Source organism: Tamandua tetradactyla, chromosome 5 (genome assembly GCF_023851605.1).
Source record: "Tamandua tetradactyla isolate mTamTet1 chromosome 5, mTamTet1.pri, whole genome shotgun sequence".
Taxonomy (NCBI): Eukaryota; Metazoa; Chordata; class Mammalia; order Pilosa; family Myrmecophagidae; genus Tamandua; species Tamandua tetradactyla.
Window position 1 is genome coordinate 87,115,784 of NC_135331.1, and position 20,766 is coordinate 87,136,549.

Sequence of the window (20,766 nt, forward strand, 5' to 3'; positions counted from 1 at the left end):
GACTCAAGCTCACAAATGATAAAAGATGCCCAGATCTACCAGCGAAAGCAAATCCCCAGGACATACAATGTAAAACAGGACAAGAAGAAAAGTAATTTTGGGTGAGAAACAAAAGAGGAAAGGGAAACAAAGGGCAATCAATACTCTACCCAGATCTGAGTATGCGTTTTCAAGTCAGGTAGGCATAAATGTGACTCCTCCAGGCTCTTTCACCAACAAGCTGTGGAGCCTTCAGCATCTCTGGCCCAGAGCTGGCTTCAAGAGATACTTGCTAAGTGCTAAATGAAACCATCTGAGCCAGTTTCCTTGTCTGAAACTAGCGATATAATTCCTACCTTGCAGAACTGAGGAATAAGAAAAACAGACACAAGTGGTGTGGGAGGGCGGGCACCAGCACTCTAAAGCAAGTTCTGTTTAAACTGGCTGGAAGGTTTTTCGCATCAGGAACAGGAGTTCCTGGACTCTGTCTAGGGCCAGGCTGGGAGGGAGGTGCGGGCAGCAGAGTGGGGTAGGGGCGGCGGCCTGGGCAGGGTTGGGCACTGAAGCCTGAAGTGAGCCCAAGGCCCAGAGAGAGCCAGTTCCTGGTGGCTGTTGGGTGGCTCAGACAGCTAACTGCCTCCTCGCCATGATCCTACCTCTGCCCTGGCTCTCTCGATGCTGTTGCCGTGGCCTCCTGCCTTCCCCGCCTCTGGCCCCCCAGGCCTCTCGGGGATGCTACTCTCAGAGGACTACAGATGGGACCACCCTCACAGCCAGTGGGAAGATGGCGTCACCCCCCAGGGTAAGTGGCCTCCATGGTGGGGGTGCAGGACAAAGGAAGATTGGAAGTAGGAGTTGGGGAAAAGCCTTGATCCCATCCTGAACCACCAGCCAACCAGGTTAACAGCAACTCCTGGAGGTTTTTCCCTAGTTCCAATTCTCTGCTCCCAGCTCCTTCCCCACCCCCACACCACTCCAGCCTTCATACTTTCCTCTCCTCCCCCCTTAGCAGCACAGTCCACAAAGTCCTTGAACAGGCATTTTCCCCTCACCTAAGTTAATTATTTCTTAGAGGGGAGGGACAGCCAGTCCTCTCCTTCCCGTGACCCATAAAGTCTTACAAGGGTCATGTAAGGACCTTAGAATCTGTCTATAGCTTCTAGACTGGTGAACTCAAACTGTCCCCACAGGCCTTCAGCCTGAGACAGGAAGCTTCCTTGGCTTTAAGCTACAGGTGACTTTAAAGTAATGAGGTTGAAAAAGGGAAAGGGAAAGGTAGAATTCCTGACTTGCAACCAGACCCTTCAACACAGCTTCCAAGGGATCTAAGCCCCCTTTCCAGGCTAATGCTCTCTCCCCAATTTCCCTCACCCAGGGTCCAGGGCCCCACCGAACAACTGAGTTGGCCCAAGCTGAAGCACTGCTGGAACAGCAGCTGGAGCTACACCAAGCCCTGCTAGAAGGGCAAGAGGGAGCCTGGGAGGCTCAGGCCCTGGTGCTCAAGATCCAGAAGCTGAAGGAACAAATGAGGAGACACCGAGAGAGCCTTGGAGATGCCTAAGCATTCCACAGGTTCCCAATTCACTCTCCAACACTGGAAATAATGTGCAGCACCCCAGAACCCCTTCAATCAGGAAAATCCTAGTCTCATCTAAACCAGAGAAAATAAGACAGCCATCTGCAAAGGGACAGAAACCGGAAGTTACTGGGGAAGCCATGGCCTCTAAAGTCTGCTTAGTCACATCCCCCAATGACCTTGTCCCCGTTCAAAGCAGGGTACACAGGCTTTTACAGGAGTTATCCTGGATTATGCTCTAAAATAACGTCTCCCCAAATCCAATAAAAGGGCAGAGCGCTGAAAGACACCACAGACACGTGTTTCATTTTTAGTTTTGTTAAAAAAATTGACAAATCAGGAATGGGGGTTTAGGATTGGTGGTGATTCAAGAGGGAAGCAATGGTGAGGGCGGGGCAGGGATGGGGGTTTAGGGATAAGTGGCAGTAGTGTCTCTTCATCCCCACACCTTGTGTCATCTCCTGAAGATGGACAGACTGTCACATTCCAGAATAGGTGAGTCCTCTACCGGGTCTGTTCAACTGAAAAGAAAATGTGGCAATAAGGCATGGAAAGGAAAAAGCAAGGTTAGTACAAACACAAGTGCATACATGCAGGTGTGTTTGTGTAGTTTGTGTTTGGAGGATAGACTTGGGAAGGGGAAAGAGAAACAATTTGAGAGGAAAGAGACACCTGACAGAAGTCAACAAAGCATTCCAACATAGCATCATGGACCAAGGGAGTGGGAATTCTAATATTCCTTGTGAAGTGCCTACTATGTGCCTTCCAAACATTGCAGGATTTTTTAAAAATACGCCAAGGATCAAGGAGAATCTCAAGAGCTAAGAGTAGCCAGTTCACAAAGTCAACACTCACTGTAGGAGGAGATGTCTATCTCATCGGGCAGCTCACTAATATTGACCTCAAAGCGGTCCTGAACATCGTTGAGGATTTTGGCATCATTCTCGTCTGACACAAATGTGATGGCCAAGCCCTTGGTGCCAAACCGGCCTGCTCTGGCCACCTGCAAGGAGACATGGGTTAGGTCCAAAATACCCGAAAGGGAAGATTCCCATGAAGATGAATGGTATGAAAAGATAAGAAAATGAGGGTGTGGGAGAGGAAAGTGAGATGTCACCTTGGGTATGGGGCTTACCCGATGCAGGTAGGTGTCAGAATCCTCAGGCATGTCGTAGTTAAAGGCAATGTTCACACGCTCAATGTCCATGCCTCGGCCAAATAAGTTGGTAGCCACAAGAATTCTTCGTTGAAAATCTTTAAACTGCTGATACCGAGAAAGCCTTTGTGAGAAGGAAATTAGAAAAATATTGAGATTCTCATCTCTAAATGACCTCTCTCCTTCCAAGGACACAAAACATCTTCCCTATCTCCAACTCACCTCTCCTCCTGGGGCATCCCACGGTGGATGGCAATGGCTGGGAAGTTCTGCTCCACGAGGAGCTGGGCCAGGGCAATGCAGCGCTGCACAGACTTCACAAAGATCACCACCTGTGTATGTGTGATGACCCCCCACGAGGGTAAGAGAAAATATGCAGGAGAGGAAGCTTTTATTTCCTCTCTTTAAAATGATTCCTCCCAGTTCCTCTTACTTCCTACTGTATTTCCCCTTCTGCTCTAAATATAACTTTGCTTTTCTTTCTCTCTTTTGACTTTAATTTTTCCAGAGCAGACTGGCCTCAGGCAAGGTTTGGACAACAGTCAGACATGTTATAGGAGACAATACTGCCTCATGAAAAAGGGCTAAAACTTAAGAACTAGGGTCAGAAAGACCATGACTTGATAGTCCTGATTACTGAAATATTAAACCTAAGGAAAGTAGGTTTTGGTGCAAATAAACCATGCAATAGGTAAAGTATGGAATATTTCTCCTAAATAGAAATAAAGAAATAAACACATTTAAGAATCTTAACAGGACCAAAATAATTGTGGAATTTTACAAATTCAAAACCCTTTGTGGTTTTCATTTTTTGAAGTTTATTTTACTCAGTGATATTTTTAAGTACCTGCCCATGCTACTCATGAAAGAGGAGGCAGCTGCCACTTTGCTCATGCTCAGGGCCTTGATACACACCAGAGGAAAAACAAATCAAAAAAGACATTTATATTCCCACGTAAGAGAATTTCCCCACCAAAAATTCAACTTCCCCAAGTTGAATTCTTGATATTCTCATAAGCGGTGTGGACAACCAAAGCTATAAGGCTGAGCCCCCAGTCTTGGGGTTTGTTCATATGAAACTTAACCCCACAAAGGATAGGTCAAGCCTACATAAAATTCAGGCCTAAGAGTCACCCCCAAGAGAGTCTCTTTTGTTGCTCAGATGTGGCCTCTCTCTCCAGCCAACACAACAAGCAAACTCACCACCCTCCCCGTCTACGTGGGACATGACTCCCAGGGGTGTGGACCTTCCTGGCAACGTGGGACAGAAATCCTGCAATGAGCTGAGACTCAGCATCAAGGGACTGAGAAAACCTTCTCAACTAAAAGGGGGAAGAGTGAAATGAGACAAATGAGTCAATGGCTGAGAGATTCCAAACAGAGCCGAGAGGTTATCCTGGAGGTTATTCTTATGCATTAAGTAGATATCACCTTGTTATCCAAGATGTAATGGAGAGGCTGGAGGGAACTGCCTGAAAATGTAAAGCTGTGTTCCAGTAGCCATGTTTCTTGAAGATGATTGTATAATGATACAGCTTTCACAATGTGACTGTGTGATTGTGAAAACCTTGTGTCTGATGCTCCTGTTATCTACCTTGTCAAGGGAATAAAAATAATAGGGGGAACAAATGTTAAAATAAATTTAGATTGAAATGCTAGTGATCAATGAAAGGGAGGGACAACAGGTATGGTATGTATGAATTTTTTTTTCTTTTTCTGAATAAATGCAAATGTTCCAAGAAATGATCATGACGGTGAATATGCAACTACGTAATGATAATGTGAATTACTGATTTATATATGTAGAACAGAATGATCAAAATAAGAATGTTTGCATTTGGTGTTTTTGGTATTTTAAAAAAATTTTAAAATTTAAAAACAACAAAAAAAATTAAATAAATTTAGTTTAAAATGCTAGTGATCAATGAAAGGGAGGGGTAAGGGGTACAGTATGTATAATTTTTTTTCCTGTTTTCACTTTATTTCTTTTCTGAATAGATGCAAATGTCCCAAGAAATGATGATGATGATGATGATGAATATGCAACTACGTGATGATATCGTGAATTATTGATTATACAAATAGAACGGAATCATCAAAATAGGAATGTTTGTGTTTATTTGGTATTTAACAAAATAAAATATAAAAACTATAAAAAAATAAAATAAATAATAGTGGGAACAAATGTTAAAATAAATTTAGTTTGAAATGCTAGTGATCAATGAAAGGGAGGGGTAAGGGGTACGATATGTATAATTTTTTTTTCCTGTTTTCGTTTTATTTCTTTTCCTGAATAGATGCAAATGTTTCAAGAAATGATCATGATGATGAATATGCAACTATGTGATGATATTGTGAATTACTGATTATATATGTAGAACAGAACAATCAAAATAGGAATGTATCAGTTTATCTGGAGTTTTTTTGGTATTTAAAGAAATAAAATTAAAAAATTAATAAAAAAAAAAAGAGAATTTCCCCACCATTCTCTCCTGTATCACCATTCCTCAATCAAAAGGGACTTAATACCGATTACCACTACAACTGGAGATGTATCCAATGCTCATCCCTTTACCAGACCTCGTGCAACTGACCTGGTTGAACTCAAGAACATCCAGAAGGTCAAAGAGCTTCCGATTCTTCTCGTTGTCCTTCAGTTTCACGTAGTACTGCTGCAACCCATGCAGCGTCAGCTTCGTCTCATCATCCACGAAGATCTCCATTGGCTGGGGGGGGGGAGGAAGGGGAGTAGGGAACGGGAGGAGGGCAGAGTGGGGGGGTTAAACCTGGGGGGGGTGGAGGAAGTTGATCTCCAATACACCCCATGGGGGGATGGGGAGAAGAAAGAAGATTGAAAACCCCTCCCCCCCAAAAAATAACCACATTTTAATGTGGTCTCTTCCACATCAGACCTAATTTCCCTCCTATTAGTGGGGTTTTAAGGCTGCCCAACTGAAAACTGCCATGGGAGAGGAACTCTACAAGGGAAGAAAAGGAGCAGTAAAATTACCCAATGGCAAGGTGCCATTACCTCAAATGAGGTGGGGAGGTAAGAATCAAAACAACGGGAGATACTTCTCAAAAGAAGAACATGAGCCTAACACCTGGGAAATGATGGGAAAAGGTGACTCAAGGTCAGAATAACTTCATCATAAATGGTTATAAGATTATGGGGAAGGGAACAAGGATTGCTCCTTCTGAGTATTCTCTCAACTAGAAGAATAAGTAAGAGAGTGATGTCCTTAAGATCAGAATGCTGCTGTAAACATAGCTAAAATCCGGGAAAGGAAAAGCAAAAATTGCTCAAGATGAGCCCTCCGTGAAGTCTACAAGTCATATTTAAGGTATGAATAAATGGTACTTAAAAAACAAATGCAGAGTATTTTTATAAAAACAAACAAAAAAAAACCTTGAAAGGGAAGAAGGTAGCTTAAGACAGACTGAAATTGAAATGAGACTAAACAACCCTAAAGTTCAACTTTGCTGACACCCTTCCTCCTAACTTGGGGGACACAGTGAATATGAAGACCTAGGGAGCAAGATGGGAAAGAATGTGTCATGGGAAAAAAATGTTAAGCCTGATCCCAGAAGACAGGCTTTCCAAAAAGAAGTTCCATGACCGCCTTCAAATCTAATCTGAGCCCCCAAATACAGCCGAAAATAAAGGGCTATCATCCCATGGGAAGGAGCGGTGCAGGGAGGAACGGGAACACACTCCACTGCCTTATTATACAACTGGCCTTGCCTGGTCCCAAACCCTAACAATCATCTGGTTTCAGCCAAGTGGCGCTCCTTGCTTTATCTTTCCCAAATCCCTCTTCTCTGAGTATTAAAAAACAAAAAGAAAGAAAAAAGCTACCACCCCATTCAGGACACCCCTCCCCCCAACACACATGGGTAAGAAAAAGGGGACACGACACGCATTGTGTTCAGGAAAAAAAACCGGAAACGAAAAAAAGAGGCTGGTTTGGTCCTCAGCTTCCTGGTCAGGTTTCCCCGCAGCCTCCGCTGCCGCCATCCACCGCTGGCTGCTGTCCGCTTTCCCCCGCCGCACCACGATGTGTCTCTGCTGCCGGCTCACATCAACCGAGGTTCCGGATAGGTGCGAGGAGGTAAGGGTAGGAAGGAGTAGGGGATCGGGGACTGAGGTGCCAAAGGCCCCCACCCCTGGAGGTAGGGAGACGGTAGTTTCATTTGTGCTGTTTGCTCTTCTTTTGGACAGGCCCTGCCATCTTTCTGTCCCTCTCTTCCTCTCCTGCCACCGGGAGGTGTGAGTTTGCGGGAGCAGAAGGCTCTTGTTGTATGCTTGATGCCACCTTGAGCATGCGTGGTTGTAGGAGGGATGTAGGAGACAATGGGTGGTAGGGCAGAAAACTCTGCCCTCCCCCAAAAAGGAGAAGAGGTTCAAAGCATTTTGTGATTTAAAAAAAAAAAAAGTCGAACACTACCCGCTCTCACGTTAACCCGACCAAGTCTTCCGGAGTTTCCCTAGCACCCGCGCAGACCCTAACACTAGCTGTCTCTGCCTCTGTCTGTCTCTTCAAGGAGTCGTCACTCCCACATGGGCACATGACCCCTTCTCAGCCCTTGAAGGACAAAGGACTCTGGAGGAAGAGGGCGAGGAAGGGGAGAAGGCAGCGGGTGGGGAGTGGAGGGAGAGAAGGTAGAAGGGTATTTACGTCTTGCATGAACTTGCGGCAGACTGGACGGATCTCTTTGCTCAAGGTAGCACTGAACATCATGACCTGCTTCTCATGGGGGGTCATGCGAAAAATTTCCTGGACATCCCGACGCATGTCTACAAGAAAATGGGAAAAAATCATAGGCAAAAGGAAGTATACATGATAAACAGAGATCAGAGGTAGGCTTTCCAATGAGGTGAAGACTATTCAAGATGGGTAAGTAAGGGAGTCACATTAGGGAAAGATCTGCCGCAGGTCTTTATTTTCTTCAACTGCTATAAAATAACACAATGGCAAGAGCATGAATCTGGAATAAAGAGTGCAGTCAGGTTCCAGCTCTGTGTATTTTAATTAGATAAGAAAAGGATTATGATCCCTTAAGGTCCACAACTATAAAATAGAAATAAAGCCTATTTCAGAGATTCACCAGATAAGATACTTAAAAAATGCTTCTCCCAAGTCATCCCTCCCCAAACCCAAGCCTCTAGCAGTCAACAAATACCAATCCCTGTTATGTTCTAGACATCAAGCGTTCATTCCAAAGGGCAAAGACACAAACGGACATTTGCACACCAATGTTCATAGCAGCATTATTTACAATTGCAAAGAGATGGAAACAGCTAAAATGTCCATCAACAGACGAGTGGCTAAACAAACTGTGGTATATACATACGATGGAATATTATGCAGCTTTAAGGCAGAATAAACTTATGAAGCATGTAATAACATGGATGGACCTAGAGAACATTATGCTGAGTGAGACTAGCCAAAAACTAAAGGACAAATACTGTATGGTCCCACTGATGTGAACCGACATTAGAGAATAAACTTGGAATATGTCATTGGTAACAGAGACCATCAGGAGTTAGAAACAGGGTAAGATAATGGGTATTTGGAGCTGAAGGGATACAGACTGTGCAACAGGACTAGGTACAAAAACTCAAAAATGGACAGCACACTACCTAATTGTAATGTAATTATGTTAAAACACTGAATGAAGCTGCATCTGAGCTATAGTTTTTTTTTGTTTGTTTTTATATATATTTTTTGTATTTTTTATTTTTATTTTTTTCTCTATTATTTCTTTTTCTGTTGTCTTGCTATTTTTTTCTAAATCGATGCAAATGTACTAAGAAATGATGATCATACAACTATGTGATGATATTAAGAATTACTGATTACATATGTAGAATGGAATGATTTCTAAATGTTGTGTTAATTTTTTTTTAATTAATTAAAAAAAAAAAAGAGTTCATTCCATTCCTCCTCTGGGTTCCAGTTTCCTACCTACCTAGTCTGTCAAATACGACACCTCTACCTCGAGCCCATTTTTTAGTTTACCACCGTACCACTGTGAACAGTCAAAGATCACTTGGGATGACTATTTCCTGGGGCTGTCTCCATCCCCATTCTCCGTAATTCAGTTTTTAAAAAAGATTTCCCATTATCAATCCAGAATACCATACCACACACTCTTGACATTAGTTCTAGACCTAGAAACCTATTCAGCTGTCAATCCTGATCATATATGCTGTGCTGAGACTGACACTCTTTAGTTAAATAGCTCCCCTATGGCACCCAGTATAGCATCTATAAAGGAAAGTGGTAGTAGTGACTGTATCTAAGATCAGCATAGTCCCCTACTCTCAAAGGTAAAGAAGCATCCATAATAGAAAGGAAAAACACAACATCCTTCTCTCCAAAAGTATACCTACTTCAGCTCCATGATTTCTGTCACTGACCAGGGAACCCAGAGCCATCAGTCATGGGTGATAGATTAAGAGTCATCCTTGCACCGAAGTGCTTCCGTATCAAATAAACATCATTTGGCTCCAAAGTGCAACTCCCTAAATAACTATCCCAGTCACAGCACTGCCACTTACCGAGCTGTTCAAGCATCTTATCACATTCATCCAAGATAAAGTGTTTAATGTGTTTGAGGTTAAGGCTCTTATTTCGAGCCAAAGCTAGGATGCGACCAGGGGTCCCCACAACGATATGTGGGCAATTCTTCTTCAGCACCTCTTCATCCTTCTTGATTGACAGACCACCAAAAAACACTGCAACCTGCCAATCCAGGAGAAAAGAAAGTGAGTCTCACAAGGAATGAAAGATTCCAAATCTTCCAGTTTGATCTAAACGAATTCTTAGGATATTACAGAGCTAACTTAGAGGTCACTTAAACTAATATTCTTATTATGTTCCCAAAGAACTGAGGCTTAGAAACAAAAGGGACTTGCCCAAAGTTAAAACATCTAAGCAGGGCAGTCAGGGCCAGTTTTCAGTTCTTCTACTTCATCTAATGCTCTCCCTTCACATGACTCTAAGGTCAGACTTTGCTGTAAGAATGAGGACAGCAAGAAATCACCAGTGTCAAGAACTACAAAAAGCAGTTTTTTTTTGTTTTTTTTTTTTTTTTTTTTGTTTTTTTTTTTTTTTAAAGACAGAGAGAAGGAAGGAAGGATAGAAGGAAGGAAGGAAGGAAGAAAGGGAAACATCTTTAAACATTTTCTTGTTTTATTGTATTTTGTTTTTCCGTTTTTTGTTACATGGGCTGGGGCCGGGAATCGAACCGAGGTCCTCCGGCATAGCAGGCAAGCACTTTGCCCGCTGAGCCACCGCGGCCCGCCCAAAGCAGTTTTTAATGAACCCAAATTTGTAAACTTCTTGACACAAATCCTATGAAACTACTGATTCAGGCTAAACATATCAGCGTTACAAACATTAAATGAAAGAAAAAATACATAGGTGAATGTTTAATCAAGACTGGGGCATTAGTAGTTTGACACCAGAAAAACAAGAAACTGCTTTCAAGTTTCAAATGAAAAAAGAACAATGGAGGGATCAGACAATCTTAACTCTAATTTTACAGTAAATTTAAAACTCACTAATGGTCAGCCAACCAGGTTGTGACGAACCAGGAAGTATATGGTATCAACCCATGAATTCTTGCCAAAAACGCGTAAATTGACTCAGTTAAGCTTTCAGATATAAACCCCAATTTACACGAAGTACTGGGAGGAAGAAACAAGCTAAATAACACAAGGAACACTCTGTAGAACTGGCGCAGACTCTGACAAGTCACTGTAGCATAATTTTGAACAAGAGTAAGAAAGACAATATGCATTGGATCTCGACACCAAGGACATTTTCTTTTGAATGGCACAGGGGTGATGAACTGGACCACTGAGAAAGGATAATCCTAGTCACTCCAGGGCTCAACAATGTTTCCATGGTCCTAACAATGTCAACTATTTCCTGGTTTTCAACTTTTAAGACTCAATTTATTAACAAGACTACTTTGTGAAAGAACGAGAAATAAATGTTATTTAGTGTGACAATGTAAAAGTAAAGATATATGTAGTAACACCCACACTTGAACTAGAGCTATAAGTTTTCAAATACTGGAAGAATAATGTAAATGAGCTAAATAATTTTTCACAAAGGGAAATTAAATGGGCCTATAAGCTGATAAACCAAGAAAACAGTACCTTATTCAGTCATAAAAAGGAATGACGTTCTCTGGTAACATGCTAAAACACAGATGAACCTTGAAAGCATACTGAATAAAGTAACCCAGGCACAAAAGGACAAATATTGTATGATTCTAATTATATGAAATAATCAGAATATGCAAATTCCCAGTCTGAAATTATCAAGGGCAAACGGTAGTGGTGGGCAATGGAAGTTAATGCATAATTAGCAGAGTCTGCAGCACTGTTGATGGATGTAATAATAACAGAGGACATTAAAGGTAGCACAACACTATGACTAACACCACTAAACTGTATACTTGGAAGCGGTTAAAATAGAAAATTTTTATGTTGTATGTCATCACAAGAAAAATTTTAAAAACACACACAACTGAACTGTACAACACAAAGGGTGAGCACTAGCATAGTTAATTATAACATTGGTTCATCAATTATAAAAGCTGCATCATGCTAATGGAAAATGTTAATAAGGAAAACTGGTTGTGAGGGGGTATATAGGAACTCCATTCTTTCTGCATTTTTCATAAACCAACAGCAGCTCTAAATAAATTTTAAAACATAAAAAAATAAAACAGCACTTATTTTGTTACAAAGAACCTTCAGAACTGAAAAAAAGATCAACATCTATGAAGTAGGATTGAAAATGAGAAGACATAAATCTTTTAATATAAAGCTTTCTGGATTATTTGTTTCTATCATGCACAGGTATGATATTACTTTGACTTTTTAAATACTATTCTTTTATGTAAGGATCTGACTCAAATATTCTCAATTCTATTAAAAATATAAAACAATGAATGAGAGAAAAATTTTAATAATCTTGAAAAGGACTGCCTTTCATCCCATCCTAAAGGTATACATTATACATCAATGCTTCTCAAACTCTAATCACCTAGGGCTCTTGTTTAAAATGCACATTCATATCAACAGGTCTCGAATGGGTCTGCATTTTAAACAAGCTCCAAAATGATGCTTTGTTGAAGTACTACTCTGGGAACTATACCCGAGTACCAATGTTATAAAATTGGAAAATAAGTCAACACTGTTGGAGCCCCCAGATATCATTCAATCTACTGCCACTTTAAAGAATCTGCAAAATATGCACATCACACTGGAACTGTTTTCGAGTTTCTAATCCTCCCTTGTTATTCAACCCAAAACACTCAATATGTCAACCAGGGGAGAATACAACTCAAAGTCAGTATAAAATAGTGAAAAAAGGGTGGTTTGTGACATTATCCATACCCAAATCCTGATAAAATCTTTTGCTATAGAGGCATATTTACATTATGTGTTAAAAATCAAGGCAAATATTGCTTTTTATGCTTACCAGTATATTTTAAGTATTTACCATTACACTGCGGCACATCCATAGGGTGGAATACTATTCAGCCATTTAAAAAAATTTTATATTTTAATATTTTCTGGAATACAAATTTAGTTTTTGTTTTTGCCTTCAAGAGGGAGGCATCTTGAGGCAGCAGGTACTGGGATGAGTTTAGGAATAAAGGCTGCCTCCTTGTGGTTCTCTATTTCAGTAAATGCCATCACTCTACACACACTTCTCATGCTACAGACCATCCTGTATTTTCTTATGGCATGACCGATCACTGTAGTAACTTTTCTGTACAACTAACTAAACGTATTCAATTACAACTACCACCCTTTATTTTGAAATTGTTTTCACCCTACGTCATTGCTATCAAAATGCTATTTATTTTCAAGAATGCAGGTGATGGCTGATGGTTGTTGTTTCTATTTTTATGTAACGTTCCTGTGATATCAGTGAAAGGGATACTGTTGGCTGTTTCCAAACCAGTCCCCCTTTCTCCTTCCACCGGAATCTGGTTTTGTATGCATGTCCACCCCATTGTCCTCCTCTCATCACAATTCTAATTTAGTCTAAGCCAGCAGTTCTCCAAGTATGGTCCCAAGAGCCTATCAAGAGGTCTACAAGGTCAAACTATTTTCATACTAAGTCATTATTTGCCTTTTCACTCCCTTTTTCTCATGGGTGTACATTTGGAATTCCTCTCATGTAATAACACAACCAAATGAATGCAGAAGCAGATATGGGAGTCATCTGTCTTCTATTAAACTGGAAAATAAAGAGACTTGCAAGCATGTGGAACAACACTATGCTTCTTACTATACTGTTTAACAATACAGTTATTTTTCCATAACAAGAATGTCATTTTTTTAACATATGAGTTTACTATTGTTGTTTTTCAATGAACTGATGACATATATTTTTAATTTCAAGAAAAAAAGATCAAGGCAAACAAATGCCTCTCCAAAATAAGGTATAGCGAGCATCTGTGAAATTATAATACATATCCAAAGAAACCTTAGATTACAGTAAAATTTCTTGCGCACCCAGTTTGTAAGAACTTAGTATTATGTACACACTGAAGTTCACATATAGGTATTTAATATCTATGGAACATATGAACTGCTGGTCAACAAGTCCCACACCCTCACTCTCCCAGATGTCTTCACCGTGGCTTACCTTGACATTGGGCATGTACTTAGAGAAACGCTCATACTCCTTGCTGATCTGAAAAGCCAGTTCCCGAGTGTGACACATCACCAGCACAGACACCTGGGGGTTCGGGACCGGGAGGAAGAAGATTGACACAGACATACAGTATACACCTTCATTATCGTGCTCTCCCCTCTGAGGAAATGAGAAAACCACACCTGGCAGACCATAAATGACTTCAATTCTGAGATATAAATCATGAACCCCACCCCTCCACCTAAACAGGAATTACTATGGAATACTCCCCATAGCCATCAGTCAAGGGTAATAAAGGGATCATCTTAGCCACAGGTGTTCTCTGACAAGAGCTCTAGATGGACAAGTAAAACATATGGATTAAAAATAAATAATAGGGGGAACAAATGTTAAAGTAAATTTAGTAGATTCAAATGCTGGTGATCAGTGAAGGGGAGAGGTAAGGGGTATGGTATGTATGAATTTTTGTTTTCTTTTTATTGCTTCTTCTGAATTGATGCAGATGTTCTAAGAAATGATTATGATGATGAATATACAACTATATGATGACAGTGTGAGTTATTGATTATAGAACAAGAACAGAATGATCACATGATAAGAATGTCTGTGTTTGTATGTGGTTATGTATCACAAGTAAAAACTAAATTAAAAACAAAAAAAGAGCTCTAGAAGCTGAAGTCATCATACAGCAGGGACAGAAACACCTTTCCCAAATAGTCCCAACCAAAATGCCTTCCCCAGTACTCTTCCCAAGTGTACCTGCCCAGTAACTGGCTCCAGCTGTTGCAGTGTGGCCAGCACAAACACCGCTGTCTTGCCCATGCCTGACTTGGCCTGGCACAGGACGTCCATACCCAGAATGGCCTGAGGGATGCACTCATGCTGGACTGAAAGCAAAAATTAAAAAAATAACATACTGGACGGACATCAGTCTCCATATAATTCCACTACCTTCTTCACCACACCAAGCCCAGTTTCCACCATTCAATTCCTCAAGACCATCCAACTCTGCATGTGAAATCACTGCCCTTCCCCCTACACGGGACATGACATTGAAAGATGAAGGTCTCCCTGACAGCTTGGGAGACAACTCCCAAGGATAAGTCTGGCCCTGGCAGCCTAAGATCATCAATGCCATCCAGACCAAAAGGGGGAAAAAGAAGTCTAACAAGAAAGGTATCAGTGGCTGAGAGTGTTCAAATAGTCAAGAGATCACTCTGAAGGTCACTCTTAAGCAAGCTTCAGTGAGACATTGCTACCTACCATAACTTGCCAAACCCCAACCAAAACCACTCCAGCCAACCCTAAGAACACCGAGGCCAATATATGAGATTCTACAAAGGTTCTACGCACTGGGGTAACTTTCCAGAAACCTACAACCTCCTGACGGGTACTGGACCAGATAAGTACTGAAACCTAGACAGGCCAGCCTCTCCAGAACATCAACGAGTTCCACCCCCCTATCCCACATTATCAACCCCTTCCAACATGAAAAGGTTAAAATGTTGTCCTACAACAATTAGTTGTAGAACAGATTTCCAAATTTGGTATGAATTACAATTCCACAATTTTAGGTTTTTATTTCTAGATTCTTTACTGTACTGGAGGCTAAAACTATCAGTTTAATGATTCAGCACTCATATTCATCTGTTAAACCTGAGCTTCTCTGAATAACTCCACCACCACCGCTGATCATTCTCCCACTCTTTAGGGGGATTTGCGCTATGCCCATTCTAATTTTTTCATGTTAGAAGGTGCTGTCAATAATATGGGATGGGGGGATGGAACTAGTTGATGTTCTGGAGAGGCTGGCCTGTCTAGGTTTCAGTACTAGAGTTAGTACAAATGGTTTCATTTGCAGAGTTAGTCTTAGGGAGAGAAAGACCACATGGAGCAACAAAAGCAGCCCTTCCGAGGTGACTCTTAAGCATACCTATAGGTAGGTTAAGATTCTCTGCTACAAATGTTCCAAGAAACGATCATGATGATGAATATGCAACTATGTGATGATATTGTGAATTACTGATTATATATGTAGAATGGAATGATCAAAAGTTAGAATGTTTGCGTTTATTTGTTTTTTTAGTATTAAAAAAATTTTTAATTAATTAAAAAAAAAGATTCTCTGCTAGATACATGTTTCACAAGAACAAGCCTCAATAGCAAGGGCTTGGCAATCTCACCACCCTTCCCCTGTCTACGTGGGACAAGACTCTCAGGGGTGTGGACCTTCCTGGCAACGTGGGACAGAAATCCTAGAATGAGCTGAGACTCAGCATCAAGGGATTGAGAAAAACCCTAGAATGAGCTGAAATTCAGCATCAAAGGACTGAGAAAACCTTCTCAACCAAAAGGGGGAAGAGTGAAATGAGACAAAGTGTCAATGGCTGAGAGATTCCAAACAGAGTTGGAAGGTTATCCTGGAGGTTATTTCTAAATACTGAGTAGATATCACCTTGTTATTCAAGATGCAATGGAGAGGCTGGAGGGAACTGCCTGAAAATGTAAAGCTGTGTTCCAGTAGCCATGTTTCTTGAGGATGATTGAATAATGATATAGCTTTCACAATGTAACTGTGATTGTGAAAACCTTGTGTCTGATGCTCCTTTTATTTACCTGGTCAACAAACGAGTAGAACATATGGAATAAAAATAAACAGGGGAAACAAATGTTAAAATAAATTTAGTTTGAAATGCTAGTGATCAGTGAAAGCGAGGGGTAAGGGGTATGCTAGGTGCAATCTTTTTTTTTTTCTGTTTTAGTTTTATTTCTTTTTCTATTGTCTTTTTATTTCTTTTTCTGAATGGATGCAAATGTTCTAAGAAATGATGAATACGCAACTAAGTGACGATATTGTGAATTACTGATTATCTATGTTAATGTTATATTTCGTTTGTCAAATCTTTTTAATTAATAAATAAATTAAAAAAAAAAAAAAGATCAAGGGCTTGGGCTACTGATTAAGCGGTCCCTAATGTCTGGCACAGTATCTTGGGTTTCCCCTGTGGTAAAGTTTAACTGTTCCAAAATTTCTCTCACATCCCTCACGAGACTTTGCCAATTCTTTTTGATTATCTGTTTAATATACTCTAGAATACATCCAGGCATTACATTAAGCTCTACAGGAATAAAGGCTCTCATTCTTATTCTGGGCTCCCTGTGTTTGGACTGTTGGAATGATCTACCCAGACAGGAAGAGTTAGATTATGTGTTATGTTCAATAACTACTCGTTGAAGAGCATTTTGAAAATTATTACTTTTTTCCTTCGTTGCTTTGTATTTATGTTATATTACAAAATAAAAAAAGTTTCCAAGGACCTTTCTTGGTTCCTGTCAACTTTCAGGCCCTTTCAATCACATTCATCCCCAAACCACCTCCCTGGCTCCTCCAGCTCCAAGACTACCTAGTGCCACTAATAACCCTCTTGCACCTAGAAACAGCTCACCTTTGGTGCTACTGGCTCTGTCCTTATTTCCTTTAACCTGTAACAATACATGACATTTGAGTGCCTTTTCTCCCACTTAGGTTGCCATGCTTTGAGTCACATAACCTTGCAACCTCAGAAAAAACGGATTTGGTACCTGACCCAGAAGCCAGCCATCTTTTTTTTTTTAATTACTATGAAAAATAACATATAAATAAAAGGGCAATAAATCTTAAAGCACACTGCAAAAAATTAGTTGTAGAACAGATATTAGGGTTTAGTATGGGTTACAATTCCACAATTTTAGATTTTTATGTCTAGATGCTCCAAAACACTGGAGACTAAAAGAAATATCAATTAACGACTCAGCAATCATACTTATTTGTTAAAACCTATCTTCTCTGTTATAACTCTACCTTCTCCTTTGATCCTTCTCCCAGTCTTCAGGGGTATCTGAGCTATACCCATTCTAATTTTTTCATGTTGGAAAGAGCTGTCAATAATATGGGACAGGGGGAACGGACTAGCTGACACTCTAAAGAGACCAGCCCCTCTGGGTTTCAGGACTTAATAGGCGTAGGAACCCATCTGGAGGTTGTAGGGTTTCTGGAAAGTAATCATAGTGCATGGAAACTTTGAGAATCTCAGATAATGCCCGAAGTGTTCTTTAGGGTTGACAGGAATGGATTTGGTTGGTGTTTGAAACCAGTCATCTTTAGACCAGACATAAAGTTTTCCAGAGCTCTGAACTGGCCCCAAGATAGGAGGATTAAAAGTCCAACCAACCTTTATTCATCAAAATAACAAATTTAAAAGTGACAGATCTCTATGCTACTTTTGGATCATTAGCACTTTCGTGTTACCATGAATGAGACTAATCTATGCAAATCTCTTCTATTGCTAAAATCATTTTTAGTACTTCCTTACTTTTTGGCCTATCCCATATATAAACCTTATCACCTGGGAAACCATAAACACATGTTTCTTGTGGCTCTAAAGAGCACAACGAATGAGGACTCTATGCCCAAGTGAATAATTACCTTCTGATGGATGCTCAAAACCACAGTCAACAATGGCCCGGAGCAACTCTGGTTTGAGCAGGAAATCACGAAAGCCAGAGCTATGGATGGAGACATAGGAGCCCTTGACATCCTTCTTGGCAGGAGCCTCAGCCCCATCTCCCCCAGCTGCTGTCTCCACTTCATCATCTTCATAGTCCAAGAGCTCATTGTCCACATCGTTTTCTGCCATGACTGGGCCGGCAGGGGTAGAAGGGGAGGAGGGGTCTCTAGATGGGTTCAGGCAGAATAGATGAAATCAAGGAAGAAAGAGTAGAGGACTGGGGAACAGTAGAGGAAAAGGAAGACACTAATTTCTGACTGAAGAGCTAGGGAAAAAAAAAAATAAAGATGGAAGATATCAGTCATGAGTAGAGCCCTCACAGCCTCAAGTCTTCATTCCCACATCCTTCTCTTTCCCTAAATCATGAAGCCTTTATGTGGAAAGAAAGAAAACACACAAAAAACATAAAAGTGAAAAGCAATTATAATACAAGGAATGGAAAAAATGGTTCCAGGACATACGTTTAGGACACAGATTGCCAGCATGACTAGGATCAGAATTGCAGAAATCAGGAAGTTGGAGGAGGAAGACCAGTTATAAACTCTAGATGGTAAGTAACATAGTAAGGGAAAACGAATAATAATAATTAAAAAAAAAAAATACAGCGAATGGGGGAGGGGTGGAGTATAGAGAATGAAGATGAAAATTCCTAAAAAGTCCTCAAGGCAAGACCTTGTGCTTTCCCTATTATCTCAAGGTGTGAACCTCCTAGACAGCAGCCATCAGTCAAGGGTGATAGATAAAGGTCATCAAGGCGCAGAGCGCTCAAAATGAAAAACATCATGTGGCTGTCATCCTCCCCCGAGATTTCTCCAGCCCCTCATTCCTGAATACCCTCCTTTTGCCACTTAAAAAAAAAATCAATGTGTAATTAATGGCGGGGGTTAAGAAATGACTCAGTCAGGGGAAAAAAAAGTCATCTCTCTATCATACGCTGAATGAGATGCTAATTATTAAACGGGAAAGAAGTACCCTCACTCCAAATTTAATAGAACCTTCACCAAATGGCCACACATCATCGTTGTACTACTCCGCAAGGGAGATTCCTTCCGGAGAAACACTTACACAATGACATCATTCGTAAACATTTGGAAAGTATTTCAAGTAAGGGCAGGCAAGTCGAGGTGAGAAAAATCCACCAGAGGCCGGAAGTTGGCTCCTATCCCTGTTGCCTCCGCGGGCCTAAAGAGGGCCCCGAGGAGAAGGGGAAAGGGGGAAGTTGAAAAGCGCCCCGCCCTCTGTAAATGGCCCAAACCAGGAAAGGCTTAGCACCGCCTCTTTCATATCAGAGCTGGGGCCTCTGATAAGCCAGACACCCAAGGAGGACCCGAAAGTAAAAGAAACACAATGGCGCCGGGGCCACCATCTTGGATTGCACACCACCACCCCCAGCTTCTCCGGCCTCCCCCCAAAAGATCTTTGCTCTCAAAAGAGACGCAGAAAACGGAAATAACGATCCAAGTAAGCCCCGGCGACAAGACTGTCACCTGTGGAATAGTTATCCGGAGCCCAAGAGACCAAATGGCTGCGAAAAAAGTACGGATGGAGGTGGATAATACCGAAGACCGAAGCTTACCTGACCAGGGCGGGCGCGTATGGCGGCGGCAACAGCTACGAAGAAGAGAATCTGCCTTCACTTCCGGTCGGCGGCCTCCTTCTCCTCGTCCTCCCGCCTTCTCGGCTGTCAGCGCGCAGGCGCACGGGAGCGAATGAAGGCCCTTCCGCGATTCTATAGTTCCGCACGCATGGAGGTTGCCTTTGGAAAAAGCCTGTCTAAAATTGTTTTAAGACGCCACTTCTAATTTCTCGGTTACTGCGGGTAGTAACGTGCATGACGGAAACCAATATCCCCTCCCATTATTAACTTTTCTCTCTTGTCCTACTCTTCTCTACGTCCCTTGTCTCTCTTTTTAGGTTCTTGTCACACAGGTCTTCTCTCTGGGCACTACATCGTGGGTGCTTGATGGGTGAGAGCGTTGGGGACTGTGAGTTCCCACGGGGTCCTTGGCCCGGTCATCAAGGTGACCTGGTGGCGGCTGAGCTCGCGTTACGAGCTTAAGCCCCCTGCTAGGGATAGGAGAGGCGGTCTAAGGAACTGGAATGAAATATAGTGCTCAGGAGTCCTAGCCCTATCCACTCCCCAGCGGTGGAATCGGAGGGCAGGAATGGGAGACACTGGCCCAGAATTGTGCTGTCGCAGTAGCTGATTTTTCAAGGGCCTTGAGGTTGATGGACGGGGTTGAAAATCAGAAGGATGTCTTGAATCTTCTGAATGGAAGATAGGAGTCTAGATTCTACCCTGAGCTTGAGAGATACAGAAAACTCCATAATTATTAACTCGACCAGAATGTTCTTAGTCGTCCCACCATCGCCACAGACACACACAGACCAGCCCCATTGTTCAGCCGGATTTTTTTCTGAATGAAACATTTGACACCCGTCTGAAATAATACAGAAGTTAAACGTGATGTCCTACTGCTTAACAAAAATGACTACAATCATTTGGCCAGGCCCTGAACTAAAGAAGCTCTTTACCTGTTATCACAGATAACAAGGGTAACCTCACTATTCCCATTTTATACACAAGCAGACAGGCTTTTAGAAGTAAAGCAATCTGTCCAAAGTAACATCTAGTAACGTGGCAGAGCCAGGATGTGGACACTTTCAGAACCTGTCTGTTTACCTCCATTGTATCCTGCCTACCTCTTAAAGAGGGAGAGGGGTTAATAATTACACGATGGATTGATTACCTTATTGGTGAGTGAGGTGGTGAAGCAGACCTGTCTTCCGGTTTGCTAAACCCCAACCAAAACC

The 20,766-nt window shown here is 41.6% G+C and overlaps 2 protein-coding genes and 2 non-coding genes across 5 annotated transcripts; 1 reads left to right on the top strand and 3 right to left on the bottom strand.

Moving 5' to 3' along the window:
- Positions 1-464: 464 nt before the first annotated feature.
- On the top strand, positions 465-1,910 carry MCCD1 (mitochondrial coiled-coil domain 1). Its single transcript, XM_077161287.1, has 2 exons — positions 465-781; positions 1,355-1,910. The coding sequence occupies exons 1-2, from the start codon at positions 626-628 to the stop codon at positions 1,538-1,540; spliced, it is 342 nt and encodes a 113-aa protein (XP_077017402.1). The 5' UTR covers positions 465-625; the 3' UTR covers positions 1,541-1,910.
- DDX39B (DExD-box helicase 39B) lies at positions 1,858-19,659 on the bottom strand. Of its 2 annotated transcripts, none has more exons than XM_077161285.1 (11): positions 19,529-19,659; positions 17,871-18,217; positions 14,165-14,292; positions 13,397-13,489; positions 9,277-9,460; positions 7,391-7,509; positions 5,306-5,437; positions 2,934-3,043; positions 2,691-2,835; positions 2,411-2,558; positions 1,858-2,076 (listed from the first exon to the last, which is right to left on the bottom strand). In XM_077161285.1, the coding sequence occupies exons 2-11, from the start codon at positions 18,079-18,081 to the stop codon at positions 2,060-2,062; spliced, it is 1,287 nt and encodes a 428-aa protein (XP_077017400.1). In that variant the 5' UTR covers positions 18,082-18,217; positions 19,529-19,659; the 3' UTR covers positions 1,858-2,059. The 2 variants fall into 2 exon arrangements, with proteins under 2 accessions (XP_077017400.1, XP_077017401.1); XM_077161286.1 differs by lacking the exon at positions 19,529-19,659 and adding an exon at positions 19,018-19,424.
- Positions 9,148-9,224, bottom strand: LOC143685428 (small nucleolar RNA SNORD83). Its single transcript, XR_013176654.1, has one exon. It is a non-coding gene; the product is annotated as a small nucleolar RNA SNORD83 (small nucleolar RNA).
- LOC143685427 (small nucleolar RNA SNORD83) lies at positions 18,670-18,741 on the bottom strand. The gene has a single exon (XR_013176653.1). It is a non-coding gene; the product is annotated as a small nucleolar RNA SNORD83 (small nucleolar RNA).
- Positions 19,660-20,766: the final 1,107 nt, after the last annotated feature.